Genomic DNA, 25,133 nt, shown 5'->3' with positions numbered 1-25,133 from the left:
GTTTTCTTCATACCTTTCAAACTCTGCCTTAACTCTGATATGCTTCTCTGCTGTTGCTTTCCCCAGTGATTTTACCATCATTAAATGTCCTATCTTAATATTATGTGAACTCTTCAGTTATCTATACTATTTATTGATCTCTTTAAAGAAAATGTAATATGGGGTCTAAAGATAAGAAAAAATAAGCATATATTAAACTATGCCAATCTAAAATGATAATATAATATAAATATCTTAAGGTATAATATCAACTTAAAAATCACTTGGAATAATACCCTGATAAATGCCTGACTCCCTCAATCACCAATTTCTTCACTGGATTATTCCTATAAGTGATTTCAGCGATTTCTAGCAGTTAAAAATAGCTTCTTCTATGGAGCAAAAACCTGCCATTTTGTAGTATGTATTAACATGATCCTAATGTTATAAAAAGAATTTATACATTATAAAGGTATTTTTTTCAGATTCAGGATACAGTATTTAATAAATGGTGTTCAGTCAATCTGTTACCTATTTGAAAATACAAATGAGTCTGTATGAATGTTTACTGTTTAATAGCCACCCACTGTGAGTCGCTGGAGAAGCCAACTGTCTTAATAAAGCCACCACAGCATCTCATGCAACAGTGAGAGTGTAGAGAACAAAACTAAATGCCACATGATCTTTAAGTATCCTGGATCATATATCCTGAGCTCTGCCATTCAATCACACACTACATTCACTCATTCATTCAACAAAATATCTGAATTGCCACTTCATGCCAAGCATCCTCACATATTTTATCGCCCCTTTTAATCTCCCGCCTTCACAAAGTGTACATTCTAATGTCCACTTTCTTCAGGTGGACCATAAGGACCAGCCCCATCGTCACTGCCATCCTGTTCACCCACCAGAACCAGACGCGAAAACCCCTTGGGTCATCCATCATCTCCTGGACCCATGTCTTTATTGTTTCACATATCGCCTAACCTGATCAATTCCCACCCTCTCAGCCCTCAAAAACCCTCTCAAAAACCCTCTCTCATTCTATATCTTCCTTGTAGTTCCTTCAAATAGAGGTTCCTTTTCTTTAATATCCCATATGTTTATAAACCTGGAGATGATACAAGCTCCTCCTCATCACTGTTTCTAACATTATGAGTCATCTTTGATCCTCCAAAACCCCAAGTCCCTGGAGACTCATGTCATCAGACTATCCCGCTCACCATCTATCTACTCATGCATTTTCTTGCCTCTACCTCACCCACTATTTACGTTAGCGCCTGGCTCACTGCCGATCTCTTCACTCCATTCCAATAACCTTTTTTGATGACTTCAACGTTATCATGTTGAATCACTGAACAACCTGATTGCTAAATTCTTTGACTTCTTCATCTCAATGATCATTCCTAAAGTTGTCTTAGTCCTGGAATACCTTAGCCATGCACTCCAGAATTCATAACCTTCATTTTCTTATCAACAAGTATAACATGTCTAAGATCCGGATTTTAAGAAACACCTTTTGTAAACTCACTCCTCTACCTCTTGATTCTATAGTTTTACTATAATGAATTGACTCTTACCAATTTTATTGACTCTTACCAACAGAATTAATTCTTACCAGATTCACTGACTCAGCAATGTTCCATTATCTATCCCCATAATCCCCCATATCTCCACATTCTTGTCAGTTCTTCCTCTAAAATACAAACCCATCCAATTCTCTGCATCTCCATTAGTATCTCCATGGCATAAGCCACTATCCTCTCTTGCCTGAAGTAAGGGAATACATATAACTAGTGCCTTGCTTTCACGATTTCTTCCTTACAATCACTTTTCCATAGTATTCAGAATTTCTTTTAAAAACATACACCAGGTGTTACTCCTATGATTAAAATCCTATATTTAGGGGTAGGGAGGAGAGGAGGGGGGAAAGTAGGGGAAGGGTTAAGTGAAGGAACTAGTATAAATGACCCATGGATATGTACAACGAGGTGGGGATTGACTGAGGGAGAAGGGGTGGGTTGGGTGGGAGGGGGAGAAATGGGGGAAAGAGTGGGACAACTGTAATAGAAAAACAATAAATAAATGAAAAATAAAATAAATAAAATAAAAATCCTATATTTAGATTCTATTTAATTAGAACAAGAATCTGAATCCCTTAACACAGCAGTTCTCAACCTGTGGACTGCGACTCCTTTGGGGGTCGAACGACCCTTTCACAGGGGTCGCCTAAGACCATCAGAAAACACATATATAATTACATATTGTTTTTGTGATTAATCACTATGCTTTAATTATGTTCAATTTGTAACAATGAAAATACATCCTGCATATCAGATATTTACATTACGATTCATAACAGTAGCAAAATTACAGTTCTGAAGTAGCAACGAAAATAATTTTATGGTTGGGGGTCACCACAACATGAGAAACTGTATTAAAGGGTCGCGGCATTAGGAAGGTTGAGAACCACTGGCTTAACACAACCTACAGGGCGATTATTGGATTTATTTTATATATCAATATAAAATAAACATGAGTAAAGACCACTGCTAATCTATGAGGGCTGCGACTAAGGGAGAATGTTTAGAGAAAAGATTTAGCTGTGAATTTAGGTCAAGGAACTAGCCCATATTAACAGCTACAATCAATTATTCATGTAACTGCCTCTGACCAAAGGCAGCTTAATTATCCCATAATTTTTCAGTTGGTTTTCTTGGGGTTATTTATGCAATTGTCAGAGATTAATGCCAAGGATTAAATATAATATATGCCAGATGAGATTTTACTGGTGCAGAAGAGAACTATATTGCTTGTCTTATAATTTTAGGAGCCATATAACACAACTAACTCATATTGGGCTTATTTTTCTTTTAAAAATCCCTAATTTTTACATTTGCTTTTGCTTATCTTATCCCCTCCACCAAATATGTCCTACAAGAGTAAGAATGATTTGATATAAATTCCACATAACTATATTAAACTTTTCTTTCTCTTTCTCTTGTTCTCTATATTAAAAAACTAGATTTGGCACATTTTCCTAGACTTCCAATATACTTCTGGCTATGGAACATATATTCTATTCCTCATTGCTTCATGGTACACACAAATTTAAGCAGTAAGCTGTAGGGGTCCTCATACAAGTCACTGACTGATCCTTTAAATATTCTTTGGTCAAATTTCTTCAACCTATTATGAATCTACACTTAGACATTAGTCTCATTTCATTTTTAAATTCAATGAGATCTTAAGAGTCTTTCTTTGATTACTTAAAATTAACACCTCCCCCATTTAACCAAAATGTATTAAGCTGAATGTGATTTGTTCCTTGCGATCTTAATTTTGGGTCTTGGTGATTCCGCCCTCCTTTTTTTATTGCTCTCAAGGTCAAACTAGTTTATAGTAAAAAAGTTAAATTTTTTCTTTTTCGGAAATCAATACTATGTTTACCTGTTCCCAGTCTTCTATTTTTCTTCCCCATTCTCCAGGACTTTTTAAAAAATACACATAATACTATGCAGCAAGCCTTACTTGTAAGTTCTCTACATACTTGAGCTATAAATCACTGAGAAAAATATACTACAGAAAGTTCATGTCAACACACTTTCTAATTGGGGCTTCAATTCCCTCCAGAATGTAAATAAACCAAAGCTTTTTTAGTTTTGGGTGACTTTTATTTGCTCACTTATTATCTTTCAACAATGAACATTTATTAATTTCATAATATCTCTGAGCATCACTTTAGTTTGTTACTTTTTTAGCTCTTGAACTAATGTTGTCTGGTTGCTTTATTTTTCACATTTAAATGTTTTTTGTTTTGTTTTTTCATGTATGGATGTACATTTTCTAACATTCATGTGGTACTGCTTCAATATCCCTGTTAATATCACTGCAAAGACATTTGCTGATTTAAATGAGATGTTTGATTCCACTGCTGTAATCAAGTTTAAAAGTGCTGCCTGTTTATATTAAAATCTCAAATTCACCGATTCAACCAGTGATATACAAGTACTTGAAGCCATTAAAATCTTTCAGAAATTTTCTCAAACATTTTTTTCTTGTGAACTCCTTAGGCAATTGGGATAAAGAATTAAAGTGTGAAGAAAAATTAAATGCATAAGTGTCATCCTCACTTTAACAAAGTCTCCAGTCAAAGAAATAAACACAGACACTTCAGAAGTAATTAGGTGCATCTGAAAGATAAATACCTATCAGTAAAGTTGGACACAGAAGCAGCGCCCACCATATACTTGTTAATAGATATAAAATGAAAGATATACAAAAGAAGAGAGGGACATGGAGGTTGAGAGTGCTTTTAAAATTCATATAATTTGAAAACAGTTCATTAATTTGACTAAGAAAAGGAAAACTAAGATGCCTAAATATTCATACCTGTCATAGGTTTTATACTATATTTAAGTTTCTATTATAAAAAATCATACTATCATCATAAACACCTCTGCATATAACAAAGGTAGAAAAACCTGGGCTTCTGAAACTTTCAATTGACTGAAATATGTAAAATTGAATGGCGGCAAAGGCAGAAAGTTAAGCCTTCCAGCATGGTAAAAAAAATTGTCTATTATCAATGCTCCTAATCGTTGTTTTAAGTTGTGATTTCCTTTTTTCTTTAATCTTTTTTGTTTTTTATTTTTAAATGCTGTGGATACAGCAGAGAAACTTGGTACTCCAGATTGTTTACATCCCATCCATTTTTTTTTTTTTAATCCTCACCCAAGAAAATTTTTCATTGCTTTTGAGAGAGAGAGAGAGAGGGAGAGAGAGAGAGAAAGAGAGAGAGAGAAACATCAATGTGAGAGAGAAACATTGACTGGTTGCCTTCTTGTACTCACCTGCCAGGAGATCAAACATGTAATATGGTATATGCCCTGACTGGGAATCGAACATGTGACCTTTTGATTTACAGGATGATGCTCCAACCAACTGAGCCGTAACAGCCAGGGATAAGTTGTAATTTCTTTTGGAGTTTAAAAAAGTAAACTGCAGGAGGTGTCTTCAATATTGAGTTTTAGTCAAGAAGGCAAGTTTCTTTTATCTTCTGGTTTAACTCAATAAAATAATTTTGTTGTGCTATTTATCTCTCTAGAGGTAAAGTGGAAAGAATTTATCAAAACAGCATTATAAGAGAAGTGCAGCTGATCTGATAAAACTTCTAAGCACCTTAGTGTATGTTCTGGACTATGAAAGTCAATTTTTGAAGAGGAGAATAATGATTACTGCAAAGATGTAAATTCTATGCCTTGTAGATATAGGGGTGAGGGATAGAGGATCATAGGATTTGGGGTGTCTAGCAAATGAAACAGCATATTTAGAATGACTGTTCCTAAACATAAGTGGTAGTATTCCCAGCTCAATTTGAGAAAAGTACACAAGTATTTCCATAATTAAACAGAGAATTACACCATTGCTGTGTGAATATATATACGGTAAAAAAGGAACTCTGTTTCTTGCTTCAGTAATTTTAAAGTACTACTCTCACAAGCTAAATGTAGTAATTACTTATGATCAATAGATGGCGACCTCTACATTACAGTCACCACACAAGCATTTGCATAAAATAGTATAATCAACCAGAAGAAAATGTAAAGTAAATTACAGATATTCTATATTTTGCAATAGACAAACTTATTGCTTGGATATACACCAGTTTTTATTTTGGCCTGTGGTATTTTCTCCAGGTTGGTGAACATATTTGCAGGAATGTATATGATGGTATCAACTAAAAAATTATATCTGGCTGATATTGTTTTATTTTTGAAAACTAGACTATGCTGTGGAGGCTCTGCTGTTCTATGTTTTGAGGTAAATTCAATGCTTAAATTCTTACCTCATAAAAATATATAAGAATATGAGACTAGGGAAAGATTTGATTTCTTTGCATAGCTTATGAGAGATAGTAACTTCAGGTAATTTATTCAAATGACGAGTCTTAATAAGGATATGCAATAAGAGCCCACTATACGCATAAAACACAGCAATAACAAAGACATGGCACAGGTCCGCAAACTGTGTGTGTTCATTAAACTTCTCCTATGTGGGTTGTATGATATCTGTTAACAAGCTTAGAACGATTTAAAAACTTGCTGTAAAAAGAGTTGTTTAGAAATATTTATGTAGTTTTTCAGTGAATGCGCAGAATAGGTTTCATTACAAGTCACTTAAGATCTGTTCTGACAGCCTTCAGCTAGAACTTGGGGACATTATTTAGTACTATGAGAGAGCTGTAAGAGGTGTAAGAGGATATTTTTTCCCCATAACTGTTTCAGTTTTGTGTAATGTAACTGGAGTTTGAACAGTTTTCATTCTAAAGGCAGAAGCAGTCACTCTCCTCTTAATGAGTATTTTAAGTGTTTGAAAACTGAAAATCCATTATTTATTATTCTTAAATATGGGAAAAATCAAAACCAACAATCCTTAACGAGACATAAAAGACAGATAGAAAGTATGTTTTCATCACGATAATTTAGTATCTTTTTGCTGAACTAAAATACTACTACATACTTATTTATACAGACCTATATTTAAGCATGAAAAATTTTAATCTGCTTATTCGATATTGTACTATGTAGGAAAATATCTTAAAAGGGTCTTAAAAGGGTGAGATCAAGAAAATCACCATTTAACTTAAAATAAATTGTATGGTGCTTGATAATGATGTATCTTAACCATACATTTTTAGAATCATCTTTTAATGAAATTTTCTATGGCCTCCCATAATTCTCTATGCTGGTAAATGACATATTGTTGGCTAGCTTTCCATTATTAGTAGGTTACTAATAATATGGCTGTTGTTACTTATTTTTTTTTATTTAATTGATTATGCTATTAGAGTTGTCCCAGTTTTTCACCCCTTGTCCATCCCCCCCAACCGGTATCCCCATTCCCCTCCAGCAGCTCCCCCGCTTAGTTTATGTCCATGGGTCATATGTATAAGTTCTTTGGCTTCTCCATTTCCGATAATATTCTTAACACCACCCCCCCCCCGTCTATTTTGCATCTGCCAATTACGCTTCTTAATTGCTGCACCTTTTCCTCCTACCCCGTTTTCCCCCTTACCCCACCAAGCTGATAATCCTCCAGATGATCTCCATATCCATGATTCTATTCTTGTTCTGGCTGTTTGCTTAAGTTTGTTTTTGTTTCTGTTTTTTACATTCAGTTGTTGATAGTTGTGAGTTTACTGTCATTTTAATGTTCATATTTCTGGTCTTCTTTTGCTTAAATAAGTCCCTTTAACATTTTATATAATAATAGCTTGGTGATGATGAGCTCCTTTAGCTTTACCTTGTCTGTGAAGCACTCTATCCGCCCTGTAATTCTAAATGATAGCTTTGCTGGATAGAGTAATCTTGGTTGTAGGTCCTTGCTTTTCATCACTTTGAGTACTTTTTGCCAGTCCCTTCTTGCCTGCAAAGTTTCTTTTGAGAAATCAGCTGACAGTCTTATGGGAACTCTTTAGTAGGTAACGCTCTGCTTTTCTCTTGCTGCTTTTAAGATTCTTTCTTTATCTTGAACCTTTGGCATTTTCATTATGATGTGTCTTGGTGTGGTCCTCTTTGGGCCCAGCTTGTTTGGGACTCTCTGTGCTTCCTGGACTTGTATGTCTATTTTCTTCAACAAATTAGGGAAGTTTTCCTTCATTATTTTTTCATATAAGCTTTCAATTCCTTGCTCTTCCACCTCTCCTTCTGGCACCCCATATAATTCAGTTGGAATGTTTAAAGTTCTCCCAGAGGTTCCTAAGCCTCTCCTCGTTTTTTTTTGTTTTTGTTTTTTTTTAATTCTTGTTTCTTTCTGTTCTTTTATCTCTTCCTCTTGCTCCAAATCATTTATTTGAATCCCAGCTTCCTTTCCCTCACTGTTGGTTCCCTATATGTTTTTCATTATTTCACTTAGTGTAGCCTTCATTTCTCCCTTTATTATGGCTATACACAATGAGTTCTCTGAGCATCCTGATCACCAGTGTTTTGAACTCTGCGTCTGATAGGCTGGCTATCTCCATTTTGTTTAGCTCTTTTTCTGGGATTTTGTTCTGTACTTTCACTTGGACCATGAGGCACCCTCCCTGTGTTTGTTTCTGTGTATTCGGTAGAGCTGCTTTTACTCCCCATTTTAGTAGTGTGGCCTAGGTAGCAAAGGCACCTGTAAACTGTGTGGCATGGAGCCTTAGGTAGATACCAGGGCAGGGCCATCCACTTCACCATTTTGTGGCTCTGTGTGGGGGTCGGGGGGCTTGGAGAGGGGACAATGCTGCTGTCTGGCTTTTGGAGGCCTGCTTGGTGCTTGCCCCACTTCCAGTCACCTCACCCACCTCCCATATGTGACTGGTGTCCTTCCAGTTGGTCCTTCAAGTGGTGAAAAATTGGCAGTTTCATCTGCCACTTCAACCCCCTCTGGTTTTTACAGCCAGAGGTAATGGGACTTTATCTTCCCAGTGCTGGAACCCTGGGCTGTATGGTGGCCTGTGGCTGGAATCACTCAATCCCAAAGTATCCCTCCCGATTTTTATCCACCACACATGAATGTGGGACTCTTTGTTCTGTTGCTACCTCCGCTGCTGCCTCCCCTCTGCCCCACACCACCTTTCTGCTCAGTGTCCGCAGCTCTGCCCCTCCAACCCGACTGAATGAATGTGGCTTCCTTAAATCTTTCATTCTCAGGTTTCCATACAGCTCAATTTTCTGACAGTTCTGGGTATTATTCGTTTTGAGATCTGGTTGTAAATCTTTCCATGGTTGTGCAAGGAGGCGAAATGTGTCTACCTACACCTCTATCTTGACTGGAAGTCCTGATGTTGCTTATTTTTAATCAATGTTGTAGATTACACTCTTAACTTCGAACATTTCCTTAGTAATGATCAAATTATTTGTACTGGATTTTCCAAACAGAGCACTAAATTTCTCACCTGCCTGTTTCTAAAATTAGTCACATGTTATCTCCCCTCAAGAGTCACTGAGCTATTCATATTGAAACAGACCAAGAACATAAACAAAGATGAAATCAAAAACAAATTTTCATTTAATTTTTTAAAAAGTCTTTCATGAATATTTAGCAGGTATCATCAGGGGAAATGTGTCAACTTTTGCCAATTAGATTTCACAAAACACAACAAATATTCTCCTTTTAAATGACTTAGGTTTTGTTCTACTTTACTTTCACTATAGATATTAATGTGTTGGCATTTTTATGAAAATACAACCTTAGACTGAATTTATATTCAATTAAAAGTTTTGGATACCGTGGCTAGGATGCTCTATTGGTCAGAGCACTGTCCCTTATAAGCCAAGGTTGTGGGTTCGATCCTCAGTCAAGACACATACAAGAAGCAACCAATGAACGCATAAATATATGGAAAAACAAATTGGTACTTTTCTCGCTCTCTCTCTAAATTCAATAAATAATTTTTTTAAGTTGTGTATATCAATGCTATAAACAATTTTCTTAAAATTCAACAATTAGGGAATTGGAGAAATCTGTAATTATACACAATTAGGAACCACTTTTTAGTGCTTATTAGTGCCCAATGTGGTGGGATACTAAAACTCTTGTGTTCAAAGAGCTTATACTCTAGTTAGGGATACAGCACAAGGAGATAAATGCCTTTCATCCAAAGTAGTAAAAGTGGCACCACAACAGAGGTAACAACAATGCTTCCAACTGGGTCCAGGTCAGTGATTCTACTTAAGAAATATGTTTTTAAAATACTCATTTGTCAAATTGAGTATTAGTATAGAAAGGCAGCTGGTATCTGTTATGAACTGAATTGTGTGCCTCTCTCCCAATTCGTATGTTGAAAGCCTAACCCCCAATGTGACAGGGAAGAAATGTGGACAAATACATTTTAGAAAGTATTTTGAGAGAGGGCCTCTAAGGAGGCAGTTAAGGGTGAATGAACTCATAACAACAGGCCCCTAATCAATAAGACTGGTGTCCTTATAAGAAAAGGAAGAGACACCAGAGCTCTTCTGTGTGCACAGAGGAAAGGCCACGTGAGGATACAGTGAGAGAAGGTGGCCATCTGCAAGCCAGATAGGCCTCATCAGAAAGCACCCCTGCTAACATCTTAATCTTGGACTCCTAACATCTGGAACTGTGAGAAAATAAATTTCTGTGGTTTAAGCCACCAAATCGGTGGTATCTTGCTATGGTAGCCTAAGCTAATACACTACATGTCAAATTTAAGAAGTAGTTCACCAAGATGAACCTTATCATCCGAATACCCACTTTCAAATTGAATTTGTAATTTTATATATTTATATTTTTATATTATAATTATATTTACATATAGATCTCTAATGAATTTCCATTTATAAATGTGGATTTATATATTGACTGTACAAAGCTTTACTTACACAGCTACGGTTGCATCGAGGAAGAAATGCCTATTAGAATGCCTTTTCTTTCCAACTTTATTATACTAAGACTCATGTCTTCAAAGAGCTCCACTCTAGTTGGAGATTTAGGACACACAGACAAATATCTATAAAAGAAATTAGAAAAGGAGGTGGGTGCCAAAAAAAGGGTAAAAGTAAAAAAGTATATTACTCCAGGAGTGAAAACAGTATTTCTGCTGTGGAGGGGGGCACAGAAGGGATAAGGGAATCTTGGAAGAGGGAGCCTTTGCGCTCAGCGTCGTCCTCGGTGGCACATCACTGGCATCTGAGAAGCAGTGATTCTTCCATCTGTGGAATTGTTCAGAGGATTACATTTAGCATCCTTAGTCCCCCAAAAGCACACTCCTGGCCTTGTAACATCTGTGTTATCACCCTTCACACTCCCAAAGGCTACTCAGCAGCAGCAGCATCTCTTCCAGGAGGGAATCAAGAGGTAAACTTTTAAGGATATGAAGAAAGCAGCAGAGGTCTCAAATAAACTTTATTAAGTGACTAATACACTTGATTCTAAAATGCTGCATATGAAAAATTATAACACAAAAAATCATATTTTATTAAGTGCTGCTTACCATTTACAAGTGCTTATTACATTTATTCAGAGTAAATCCTACTTTTCTATCTGAAAACTTCTCATTCCACTGATTCATTCACATAGCCCTGACTATATTTGATTTCTAAATACCTTTACCTACTCATTACTCCAGGACATTTCTGATGCAATAAACAAATATCCTTTCCTTTTGACTTCCACACACCTTTCAAGCTAACTTACCTGGCATCCCTCACTTTAAAGATGTCCCTAAATTCTGTTTATGATATGAGTTGAAGGTATAAGGAGAAGAGACAGGTGACAAAGAAAGAGTGAATGATGACAAGATGAAGACAAGAACCACATTGAAGAGAACCCATGCAACTGAGGTCCAAATGGGGATCTAAAAAATTATGAATCTAATGAACACATTAGATTCCACATGAGTGAGGTCATATGGTACTTGTCTTTCTCTGACTGGCTTATTTCACTTAGTATGATAGCCTCCTGGTCCATCCATAATGTCACAAGGGTAAAATTTCCTTCTTTTTTATTGGCCAGGCAGTATTCCATTGTGTAAAATGTACCACAAAATGAACTAATAAGCAAAATAGAGACAGACTCATAGATAGAGAGCAAGCTAACAGCTGTCCTGGAGGTGGGGCTAAGGATGTGTGGAGGGACTGAGCAAAAAAGAAAAAAGAGAGAAAAAACGGATGGACACCAACAGCAGTGTGGTGACTGCTGGGGGGAGGGGTGGGGTGAGGAGAGATAGGAGACGGTAAAGGGGGGATAAATGGTGATGGACAGAGAACTGACTTGGGGTGGTGAACAGACAATACAGTGCATAGGTGATGTGCTCTAGACTTGTGCACCTGTAATCTACATAATTTTGTTAACCAGTGTCACCCCAATAAATTCAATAAAAAATTAAAACAAAAATAATTTTTTAAAAAGACTATGATTCTTTTGCAGAGTAGGTTCTCAGAAAGCAAATTTCAAGACCAAGTTTAGCACAGAGGGTGCTTATTAATAAGTACCTCTAAGATCAACACCTATGGAAGGGAGAAGAAAGGAAGTGCTGGATCTAGAATGGCCCTTTTAATTTGTCCCTACCTGGGCTGAAATGACCAGGTTTTACCTCCTCTGCCCTCCAATATGGTCCCTACTTCTGGACAGCCCCATGGAGGCGGCAATACTGCAGGAGGGGTGTCAGCAGCTGGCCCCTGCGGCTCTTACACCCTATAAGCCCAGCAGCAGTGGCATCATATCCTCTACTGAAGCAGTATCTGTGTGGGCATCACAGTGTCTACTACTGATTCTAACTTCTTATTTTAAAGTGGAAACTCAGGGGTAAAAGGAGTCAGTCTAAAGCCCAGAATTTATCATTCCCCATTTTTTACTAGTCTAACCAGAAAAATGTAAAATAAAATATGGATGTCTATTTGGAAAGAATAAGCAAGGAAATATTTACTTGAATTAAGGAATATTCCCTAATAGGATAAACAAAAGAATGAATCCAAACAATTCTAGGGAAGTTTATAAAGAGAGTACTAATAGTCAGATGCATCACTAAATAATAAATAGGGCATTATATATCAAATTTCTATACATCAATGTTTTGATTTTGAATGGCTTTAGGTATACTTTATAGGGCATTCTGATCCCTACATATATGTTACCAACATATACTGTGTTAAATGCCTGCTTTTTCTAGGTCTTCAATGAGTCTGAGTGGGAAAAGCATTAAGTTGATAACTACGCTTGGGGCTGACACTAACCAGGTCAGTGTTTGTAGTTTATTTAGCAAATTGGTTAATCTGCTTGGTTCTTCATATTCTAATTTTACTTGACAGTGGTTAGATATGATAAGAAGATAATTTCCCATTTAAAATGCCATGTTAGTAATGAGAATATAAGTCCTTTGCCTATGTGCATAGACAGTATGTTTCTACACCACGCTTCCACACATACATTGCATTTGGGGCACACCATCCTTTCTGTTCTGTGCTTGCCGTGGCGTTTGACCTCAGTGTTTCCACACTGCTTTTCTCTGTCTTAAACATTGACCCCCAGACATCACGTGACTGACCCCCTTTCCTCTCTCAAGTGATGGCACTGAAGTGACCTCCTCAGGTCCACATTATCTAAGTGCTCCCTCCCTGCCTAAACCAAACTTCCTTTATATTAACTTATTTTATTATCTTGGTAACACAATCATCTCCTTTCATATTGTTTAAATATTTCTCTGTTAATCATTATTGAATCCCTAGCACATATCAGTGCCTGGTATTTAAATATTCAATGATTATTTATGTGAAAAAATGAACGCAAGTAATGAATGTTTATGATTTATATGATTTTAAATATACATCAGAAACACAACAACTGCAAAATTATTTGGAGGAAATCAATTTATTCTATATTTCTGAATAAATTTGAATTTAAAAGGGGACTGCTAGTATCTTAATATCAAAAAATTTAAAAACAAGCTAAGGTATTCTTTATTTGAATCTTTCTGAGGACATAATGATATACAAAATGAATGTATTTCTGTTTCCACAAATAATGTATTTTTAGAGGTAACAAAACTACTGACTGTGTGGGAGACATTCCATCTTCTAACTGGTAAAACATTTTAAGAAAAAAATGTTGAAAATTCTTAAGAGTTAACTTTCCAATTTTACATTAAAAACAAGCCTATAATAAAGAAAGTCTGTATAAGAGAGACAAACAAAAACAAGCTATAAATTAGGTCACTAGACTCAAAATAATATTTTTGCAAGAAGCTTTTATAATTTTTGGCTAGCTTGTAAACTGGGAATATAAAATGTCTCGGGAGATTAAGAGAGCGTAAGAATTCAACCTCTGACAGGGTCAAATGGAATGTCCTTTGTGCTGCTGGCTACACATTTACCCTCATACTCAATATGGACCATTCCATTTTTCTAAGTTTATACTTTCAGTGCAACATTAAATACTTTATTTTCAACTAGACAAGGCATTAAATTCTTATTTTCATATGCACCTATTTTAAGTTATAAAGTTCTATACACAATTCTCTTGTCTTCATTAGGAAAAATTCTTTTATTTACCTAAAACTCTCTTTCTAGTAGTTCTTTCTCTCAACTCTGTAGTTATTCTAGAAATGTGGTTCTTGGAGGGAAATGCCATGTTCACTGTACTCACAAAATTAACTTTCATGAGACTTTGATTCTATCTTCTTTCAAACATTATCTTTTGAGAAGCTTCCCTATACCTAGTAATTCCTTATAGAGGCCAGAGACACAGTCATAAAGTTTACTGATGTCAGGACCATAAAATCAGAGCAGTATCTAAAGATGAACTGATGCAGTAAAAGAACGACATTTTAATATCTTATAAAGTAGAGTGGAAATGAGCATAGATACATTATTTTTAAAATGCACTGGCATGCCAAATTTTACATAGTAATCAATCACTAACTGAAATGAATGTTAGTTTCTCCAAATAATCAGGCAGCTGTCCTAGTGAATGGTAAAAGTGATATGGAAAAATTAAAATAGATACTACAGTAATCATTTTCACACAAAGACTAATTCTAGGTTGTGCCATAGTCTAATTCAGCGGTCCCCAACCTTTGTGGCACCAGGGATCGGTTTTGTGGAAGCCAATTTTTTCATGGACTGGGACAGTAGAGGGGGTGGGGGGATGGTTTCGGGATGATTCAAGCGCATGACATTCAAGCTCACCTCCTGTTGTGTGGCTCGGTTCCTAACAGGCCTGGACCAGTACAGGTGTGAGGCCCGGAGGCTGAGGATGCTATGCTAAAGAACGTAACAGTTCAGGGGGAAAATTAAATACGGGCCTTTGTTATATTCCACACTCATATTTTATAATCTCACAGAATTAAAAAGCTTTCCAAGATAAAATGTCAAGATAATTATTTATTTAACCCAAGTAATATTGTAACAAATCTTGGATGGCATTGGTACTAGATTCAAGGGAACAGAAAACAAGGTACAAAACTAAGTTAAAGGCAACTTTATTGCAATACTTTTCCAAACCTCAAATGCATTTATTATCGCATTTATATCTCATATATAATACATTATATTACAAGACAGAAAGCATTTCTGGTCAGATACTAAGCTGAATGTATTTCCCAAAACAGCGCTTCCTAGGAATAGCAGCAATGCACAATAATTGATATCATTTAGTATAATGTTTCTCTGATGTTAATCATCCATATTGCAATTTATTTATGTCCATTCCTCTGATTAGAAAACAAAGCAAATCTATCTTTTCTATATCTTACTTATTAATGCCTAGAAGTTGTCTATATCCGACTAACATCTACCAGCTTAGAAATATTTCCTTTGGTAGAAAACAGGATTTTTAAAATTAACCAAACCAAAAGAACAGTTTATTTTTCCCCATTACAAACAAGAGCAGAATTGTCTTCTTTCCATTTTTAGGAGCCAAATCTAGACTTCCTCCTCTTCATATAACCACCCTATATATAGTACCTGCTTTAAAAGATACCCAAATCTATAATGAACTTTATTCTAATAAAGTTGTCTTAATTCACAACCCACTCTGAACATTACATAATAACTTAAAAGTCATCTTGGGAAATGTAGTACCATAAAGGACATATTTTCCAAATTAGACAAGGACATTATTTGCTCATCCACCTCTGCTTCAAATGCCCAAACCAATTCAACTTGTGAAATAATTTTTGCCAGCATTAGTACCCTAATAACAATGGAAACAGATGTAAATTTACTGAATAAATTTAGTCCCTAATACACTCTCTTGGTTTAACATCTGTGAGCTACCACCAAGCATGTTCATCCTCCTTATTGTCACAACAGCAGGAAATGGTTAGGAAGGTATAGAAAAGTTTCTAATTTTTTTTTCATAAGGCAAATTTAATACAGATTTTGCTATGAAGTTGAAAAAGAAGAAAAAGTGAATAAAAGGTATGTGCTGGCTGCTTGAGGGGGCAAAGCTCATAAATCACTGTACGTTAAGAGCACGTGCTGAAACTTCATGGTGCCAGTCACGTAATTTTGTGTATTTGGGACTAAAGACGTGAAGGGGTATCTTTTCCCTGTGGAAATAAAAAAGAAAAAGAAAAAAGAAAGAAAGAAAAGTGATAGAAGAGTCATAAGAAAAAGCAAGAAAAAGTTTCTACACTTTGTTCATCATGCACAAAACATGCCTTATAAAAGCTTAATTTCACAGAGCTGTTTTATTTAATAGCAAAAGACTTCAAGGGTAGAGCATTTTTAGAAATACAGAAATCAATCTATAGAGCAACAGCAATTTTTATCACCGAAATAAAGTGACTACAAGATCACATGAACTCATTCAGAAACTATAGTGTTAGCAAAGCAACCCAAATATACCCTTCTGCCCGCTTATTTCAATACTATAGAAAGTAAACCTTAGACATAAAATCCAGACAACATCCACTAATTATAAAATCTGTAAACTGTACATTTAAGTTCCACAAAATGTACCAAAGTTAAAATGCTTAGCTTCTAGTTGCAAAGACAAAACGCCATACCAATACACTTGAAAATGTAAAAAACAAACAAACCAAAAAACAACAAAAACCTGAGATCATTCATAAAAGGAAAGCATTCAATTTACCAAAAAAAAAAAAAGGGGGATAACTTACTTTGCCTTCTTTGTATTATCAGTTTCAGATTCCTTCACTGAAATATAATAAATAATATCCAATATTAGTTTGCTTTTTAAACTTTAAAATCACTTAAGCCAGCAATTTTCAACCAATGCACCACAAGAATTTTTAAAATATGCAATACCTGACTGTTTAGTCAGGAGCACTGCCTCTTTTCCCTTAAATTGTCAAATAAAAAATGACATCAGCCAACATAACAATAGCTGTCAGTGTGAATGAATCAAAATTATATCTTTTTTTTTTTTCTTTTCAGATCAGCAAAAAATATTTTTTGGTGTGCCATAGAATTCTGGTAAGTGGTTTATGTATGCCATGAGATAAAAAAAATGTTGGAAATCACTGACTAAAGCAATTACATGTACCAATCATTATCAAAAGGTCAAGTAGCACAAAGCCACTAAAAAAAAATTCCATTATCATCTAGTCATCAGCTGCATACCCCAATCAGGACCACTATGACTGCCGCTTCTATACTTTTCAATGTAATTTCCCTGCACTGGTTTCTTACAATACCCATATTATGCATGACATAATTTAAAAGCAAAGTGTCTCAGAAAAACTACTGTTTTCCAATAATCGTCTATCTGTCAAAGAACATTCATCTGAGAGCGTCCCTTGGTGTTCACTTACGATGCTCAGTCCCAGTGATCTGGGCCAGGATTCGGAAGGAGCGAGACTGAGTGGTGCCAGTCCTCGGACGCCAGTCTTCTGTGTCCTCGATCAGTCTCTTCTTGCTGGCATCGCTGTGAGTCGGTATGTGATAGAACTCTGTATTACGCTCCACAATGTGTTTTCTTGGTGGGCTAGAGTTAGGAAGGAAAAAAAAAGATATGTAATTAAAGAAAAATGCCCTCTGCCAAATTATTTAGAATGTATATGTTTAATCCTGTGTTCCTTTTATATATTTTGCTTTTGCATGCATACACAGCTTCATTGTTTTTAAAGAGCATTTTTCTAAAATAGCATAAAATACGTTTTTTTTCTTAATTAGAAAAAAGGGTACATATATGCTACTATAAAATAATAGTATAAGTATCTATTCAACAGAAAGGTTACCGTTTAGGTGGGATTTTCCTTTTTAAGTGACAGAAGAAGGCAGCAGAAGAGATTTCCAACATGAAGAAAAGGAAAAGAAAAGATTAAGAAAAGAAGAAGGAAACAAGGAGAAATTAAAAAGTCTACAGAAGTTAAAACAATTTGAAATTATGTAACTATATTTTTCATCTAATGCCCAACAAAACAGATATGAACTACTTTAACAATCACTACTAAATATTGATATGCTGCTAAAATGTATTAGCTTTTACAAAGTCAAATGATCATATCTTCACTAGGCCCAGAAACCAAGAATGGTTTAGTACAGGCTAAATCAGCAATTCCAAACACAATTTTGCAAAGGAACAGAAATGTTATTTTCTGTTTCTCATTCATATGTACATATACTTATCCCTCATCCTTATTAAAATTGTGTGCAGAATCAGTATATAGTGAAGAAGAGCAATGGTGTACCAGAAACCAATGAAATATTTATCAAAAGACCAAGATATAAACCTAGGCTCTATGATTTTCAGATGTGTGATTTTGGACCAATCTCACTAAGCCTCAGTTTTTTTCATAAGACAATATCACATATAAAGTCACATTGTTCTGAAGATTATATGAAATAATATATGTGAAAGGGATTTGTAAACTACAGAGGTTGCTAAGAACATTCATTTTTCTCTTAATAAAGCATAAATATTGGGGAATTTACAAAGCATACCATTGTTAACACTTTAACCTAAGAACTAGTGAACGTAATAAATACTCGTCCAGTCTCTCCTCCCTCCCCCCAAAATAGGATAAACGCAAACTTTTCGAGGCTAGAGTTAAATTTCAGAAGAGAAAAAAGGACCTGAGTCTGGACTAGCAGACAACTGACACAAGATCCAAGTGGAGGAAGTGTCAGATGGGAGCAGCAATACCTGCCAGGTAGAACTCACTGCTAGAAAATCACAGTGCTATCAGAATTCCGCATGACCATTGTCATTTTACTAGTCCCACTATCAAAACCATCACAGTACGCTAGAAGTTTTTGTCCAGTGAAGAACATGACTAAATTAACATTAACACTGGCTTGAGAATCAAGAGAAATAAAAGCTCAGGCACTACAACCTCCACTCAGGGTGTTTAATTTCCTCAAGTCTAGATTTTTCCTATCTGAGAAATGGGGATTGCATCTGCCTTAATAGATTGTTTTGAGGAATGAATAAAATAGACAATGTATGTAATGTGGTTTCCACAGAAGCTCATAGTATTGGTCATAATGTTTTCTTTTATTATTACCAGAAAAATTATTTGCCATGCATGTTCTAAGACTGGGTCCTCTGCATATATAAGAAACAGAATCAAAAGTATTTAATACACAAAATTAGTAAAATTGTAATATTCCAGAAATGAAATATCTAAAACAACTTCTACTAATATTGAACAGAGCCTAATCCTTTTTAAAATAGACAAAATTTTTAAAAATTAGAAAATAATAGGTATAGGTTTATTTGTAACCACACCTTTGACAGATACAAATTCCAAAGTAGATAATACTTTATCTTATGCAATTACTTGAATAACTTTATTTTAGCTATTAAACTTACAGCTTTAAAATTTCTCTATAATTAGTGATTGTAGTTTTAGTCTTAAATGGTGCCGATGTCAGGTATAAGACTATTTTATAATATATAAAAAATCTGGTCTATAAAAGTACAAAACAATAGTGTTAAATTAAGATATCAAGAACAATAAAATAACACCACAATGATATTTTTTAGTTACAACACACTTACAAAAAATAATAGCACACCTCAGACTCTGTGACATTCGCCACAGCAAAGGTCTTGTGCTAAACGATTTGAAGTTTCTATACATTTACTTAGTGTTTTCTGGCTTTGAAACTCTAGACTCTGATGACTACAATTAAAAAAGAGAATAGCCCTGGCTGGTTTGGCTCAGTGGATTGAGTGCAGGCCTACAAACCAAAAGGTTGCCGGTTTGATTCCCAGTCAGGGCACATGCCTGGGCTGCAGGCCAGGTCCCCAGTTGGGGCGCACAAGAGGCAATCCCACATTGATGTTTCTCTCCCTCTCTTTCTCCTTCCCTTCCCCTCTAAAAGTAAATAAATAAAATCTTTAAAAAAAAAAAAGAGAATAATCTCAGTATTTTGTTTTTAAAAATGTATATAGAACTTAAATAAGAGCAAATACTTTATTTCAAAATACAGACATAAAAATTAGCAAACTTATTCAAACTTAAAAAAAAAATACTAAACAAGGGAGGCCCAAACTACATCTCTATTTCCACTACATGCTGTGTATAATACTTACCTCTCTCCCTAAGACTTAGCTTATTAAGTTTTTCCGCTGAGATGGTGTGGGCGCTCTGAACATACTCACTGATTCATAGGAAGTTCTCTACCATGAAAAAAACATGTTTCTTGGGTTCCTTAGCATATCTGAAAATTCTTGCAATGAGAAGATACTACCAAAATTTGCTGATGGTGGTAAGTTGAAAGCAAGATAAAAAGTTACAGAGAGACAATGATGAAAATTACGAAAGGAACTACGAATTAGGTACTTACACGGGGCCAGGGTTACTGCAAGAGAAATAATACACACACACACGCACAATGTGACAGAGTAGACATTGATGTTCCCAGGATGTTGTAAAACAGACAAAGAAGAGGCCAACAAAAAGAAGAAGAAAAGATAAAAATGAAATAACGAAAATCAAAACAATGAATTTACATGAAGATGTTACACAATCATCATGCTTCAAAATAACCATGTTAAGCACAAACAGAAATGAACAAATGTTAGTCAAAATTTTGTTATACTTTTATTATTTGGACAACTCTTTTATCTGTATTTTCGTCTGTTTCCAAAAACACTAAAAAATATTTTATATATCAATGCTAGTTCAAGTCTCAAGTTACTCATATGAAGAAAGATCCATTATTTTAAAAAATTTCTAGATTATAAAATTCATTTTAGCATGAATCCAAATTCCTATTATGTTCCTAACAAAAAGCACAGACTAAAATAATTATTACAGGTAAGATGTAGAAACAAATTGTTTTAGAATTATTTTCAAACCAGAGAATAAGAGCAAGTATAATTGCACATAAATTATCCTGAAGCATGTATTATGAAGAAATGATACAGTATTTGAAAGTTTTTTTATGTTTTAAAATGTAGTGATTATGATGAAAAATACAGGAAGCACAGAGGAACATAAATAATGGGCTATTATTTAATCTTCATACGCTCCCCTGTCCGTCACTCACTGCCATCATTGACAAGCAAATCCCAGAACTGATTTGTAGGAACATTATAGTTGTATTATCAGTGACCTTATTTTCCCTGAAAGGCATGTCTAATATAATAAAGGAACTAGGTTAATAACATCTGAAGAGGGAAAACCTCAAAACCTAATTCACTCACATAGTCTATTAAGTACAGAATTATTAAAAAATGTAATTAACCCTTGAATTGCATGGGGGTTAGGTGTGCTGACCTCCCTGCAGTCAAAAATCTGTGTATAACTTTTGACTCCCCCCAAATTGTGTTGTTCCTTGGTATCCTCCAGGGATTGGTTCCAGGACTCCCTTGGATACCAAAATCGACAGATGTTCAAGTTCCTAACATAAAGTGTTGTGGAACAATGCACACAGTAGCCCTCCGCATCTGTGGTTCCCAACTATGGATCAAAAACAGTTTCCAATCTGCGGTCGGCTGAGTCCACAGATGTAAAACACAAGGATAAGGAGAGTAGACTGTATTTATTGAAAAAACTCCCCATATAAGTGATCTGTGCAGTTCAAACCTGTGTTGTTCAAAGGTAAATTGTATATTCATATTCCTTTAAGGACAGAGAAGATAAACATAAACTCTAATTCATCATAAACAGAGTGAGAAAAACCGCCTACCAGGTTTTACGAAGACTGTGCGGTGTGGCTATATTTCCACACACGATAGTTTCGCGAACTCACTGGAGTGCTGAGTTTCACTGAGTGGAGGCGGGACACTGTAGGGAGTTGCTCTCAGTCCTTCACCAATACCTTACTCCTCTCTAGCCAAAATGCAAAGCACTGCCTCCTCTGCCTTGCTGTTTTAAGTAGCAGGAAAATTGTTTTTCAAAGTAACATCCCTTCAACAGAATAGAATTTTAGATAGATAATTAAACATTTAAGAGTTTGGGGAAAGGTTACATGATAACGTGAAGTTGGGAGGGATGATCTAGTGTTGTGAGGTGCAGCAAAGGGGAGGCTTGGTTGCTTCCAACGTAAAGATACCAGTTTGAATGTGCCAAAGATTATCACGCACTTTAGAAAACTCTCCCAACCGGAATAGCTCATCATATACCACAGGCCTCTGTGACAGTCAGATGACCTGGCTTTTTCCCCTGGCTATATTGCCCACTTCCCTTCCGCCCTGGATAAGTTGCAATCTATAGAAAAAAGCATCTTTTTCCTCCACAGTGAAATGAATTATAGTTTCTCTTGGAGACTTGTTGCGAGGACATGTTTAACATATTTATTTGAAGGCACTTTGAAAACTGTACAAATACAGGGTTGTTGTTAGGATAGATTCCTCAACTGCTCAACATTTAAAAAGTACTATCAAACCCAACCGTAGCTTATACACATTATGTACTCATATCGCCTCAATTCACCCAATTTATCCTCAAGTTTATAATCATTTAAAACAAGTATGAATTGAAAGTAACAGAAATAAGCCCAGTTCACAAACAGGTGATACAGAGGAAAGTACACTAAAATTTGACTTCAAAAAAAGTAGGTTCTGATCTTAGTTCTATCACTTACAAGCTGCCTGATTTGAGAAAATTAAGTAACTTCTCAGCATTCAGTTTAAATGAGAATTAAATCATGATGCATTTAGAAACACTTAGCACAATGCATAGTAAAACCTAATAAATTAATAAATGTGAATCTTAATCTTAAATACATACATAACTTAAATGCAGATATTTATTTTTCCAAGTCTCATTTTCTCCCTTTACAAGTCAAATTGTTTCGGTGGAATCTAGTAATTAGTCAAAGTCTTTGTGTATAAGAATTTAACTTTAAATAGGCAATAAATCAGGGTTGGGAATTTCTCACTAGTACGTTGGTGTGCAATATTCCTTGTGTATGTAACATGAAACTATTCGATTAGTCAGACCACAGTCATACTAGAATATAGTTGCTCTAATAACTCAATAGTTAATTCTCAAGTGTGTCTAAGATGGATATTCCCTATTTCCAATTCTACTCTGTTAGAGTAATGATAAAGAAATTTCAACACAAGCTCAGAATAGTCATAACTTAATTATAACAAAATTATTTTAAATTCTTATCTAATGTGATTTCAACCTATTTTTTAAAGCTAGTATTCACCAGCTAGTTTACTGTCAATACCAACAAATACAACAGCAAGCTTTTTTACAGTGATTTCCAATGTTTATACCAACTACCTGTGACATACAATAAGTTGATAATTATCTCTCTTAACTAATTTCATTGGTGTATAGACTTCCTATCATCCAATACACAAATGTACATACAGAGGTCTAAACCTTCCACAACACTGTTTGAAAAATCAAAACTTTTATTAGAGACTTTACTGGGAGAGCACTTGTTTTATTATATGAATTTGGAAGTCAACTCAGTTTTACATATGCCAATCATTAGTCATTATTTGTTTATACTTTCTGTTCTACCTCTACTTTGTCTTCTGGCGGTCTAGACTGCTACACGTTACCTTACATTCCACAGAGCATTACCTCCTTTAAACCATTACACTGCAAACCCCACATATATTTTATAACAAAAGTCAAACACTAATATTTGTTACCATAAAGCAATTCATCACCACATAGCAATGCAAACCAAACTTTTTGAAAATACTAAACGTGGTTATTCTAAATTATAGCTATTTTGCAAAATTTAACTTAATTTTGCAAAAATTGGGCATTCATGCTGTTTACTCATATATAAATCACCATTATTTTTTCTCCAGTAATGTGGATACTAACTTTGTCACTTGTGTCTTCTGAAAAGAGAAAAGCATTTAAAAATATTACTACCATATCATTCTATTTTGTATCTTCCAAAGCGAGGTTCTTCAAAAAGCCACATAGGAACTGTTAGAAAAAAACTGCAGTCCAACAAAATTGAAATTAATTGAGGATACATGAAAGACTTACCTCTTGAAAGCAGTGGCACGTTATAATGCAAGGGCATATGGAAAGGGAAAAGGTAAATGACTTAAGCTCCTTGATGCAAAATAGCTGCTCTTCCAGTCTAGAACATAAAGTCCCATTTTGTTCTAAGTAGAGTAAGGAGAGTGGTACAAGAGCAGCAAGCCAAAACCAATAATTTTTATATGCTAAAGAAAGATTAAAATTTTCTTAAAGTGCCTTTTTCATTATTATTTATATGGAACAGGAATCCTTACATCATATTATTAAGAAATATTCTGAAACTATCAACATAATCATTGATTTCATACTATTAGATAGAATGAGTAACTATTTCTCAGCAATGATACATAATTAATAAGCACTTGTTTGTGTTTTATGTTTATTAATCCTATATAAATTTGGATGGGATGTCTATCAAACTGGCAAATTAACTAGTTACATTAAATCACTTAAAAATTAAGATATCTTGTTTAAGGAAAAAGGTAACTTATATATTTAACTTTACATCCTTCTGAAATCTTAAGTTTTTGGCTAATGGCATATATAATCTTTTAAATAAAAAGTAATTAATAGAAAGTAACAACTCTCAGCTTTGACAAGTGTTTAGTTCCAGATCATTTGAAACATCATGAACCAGGGGAAATTTAATAATCACATAATTACTAAAATGTCTGACAGTGATTTAAAAACAGCCCTGGCCGGTGTGGCTCAGTAGACTGAGTGCCAGCCTGCAAACCAAAAGGTCGCCGGTTTGATTCCCAGTCAGGGCACATGCCTGGGTTGTGGGCCAGGTTCCCAGCTGGGGGTGTGTGAGAGGCAACCAATCTATGTTTCTCTTGAACACTGATGTTTCTCTCCTTCTTCCTTCCTTTCCCTCTCTTTAAAAATAAATAAATAAAATCTTTTTTTTTTAAAAAGCAAACTTATTTTTTTTTAAAGTTTGGTACCTGATAAAGGAAATGCATTGATCAATAACACAAAATACCTAATCTTCAAAATGACACATCAGTGACAAGTAAAGTGTGTGATTTATTTTGATTTCTCCAATCTAATGCAGTAAGAGAAAGGGCACTGCAAATCTGTTTTACAGTTTCACAGGTACCACACTTTATTTTCAGAGTAATCAAATTTTCACTGCCCTAACATCTGGACTTTCGAAATCAGGCTATTTTTAAATACACCCAATTTACAAATGCAAAGCTTGTTAATGATGCAAAATACATAATAATGTCTTTCCTCCTGAATCTTGCACAGTGCTGGACACCAGGCATGGCCTCCA

General features: G+C 35.0%; 1 protein-coding gene across 9 annotated transcripts in view; it reads right to left on the bottom strand.

Moving 5' to 3' along the window:
* PDLIM5 (PDZ and LIM domain 5) overlaps positions 1-25,133 on the bottom strand; it is a 214,953-nt gene that overhangs the window by 57,409 nt on the left and 132,411 nt on the right. For 3 of the 9 annotated variants that reach the window (XM_090266317.1, XM_090266308.1, XM_090266310.1), the window contains exons 6-8: positions 17,675-17,692; positions 17,249-17,421; positions 16,595-16,631 (exon numbers count right to left, since the gene is read on the bottom strand). In XM_090266317.1, the coding sequence (XP_090122443.1) occupies positions 16,595-16,631; positions 17,249-17,421; positions 17,675-17,692 (228 nt within the window). Of the gene's footprint in view, positions 1-14,934; positions 16,022-16,594; positions 16,632-17,248; positions 17,422-17,674; positions 17,693-20,231; positions 20,247-23,686; positions 23,704-25,133 lie in introns of those variants that run through there. The other 6 variants (XM_090266309.1, XM_090266311.1, XM_090266316.1 and 3 more) reach the window with 5 other exon arrangements.

Source organism: Furipterus horrens, unplaced genomic scaffold (assembly GCF_987537825.1).
Source record: "Furipterus horrens unplaced genomic scaffold, mFurHor1.1.pri manual_scaffold_2, whole genome shotgun sequence".
In the NCBI taxonomy this organism is placed as follows: Eukaryota; Metazoa; Chordata; class Mammalia; order Chiroptera; family Furipteridae; genus Furipterus; species Furipterus horrens.
The sequence above is the reverse complement of the archived record's forward strand: the minus strand, read 5'-3'. Positions and strand labels throughout refer to the sequence as shown.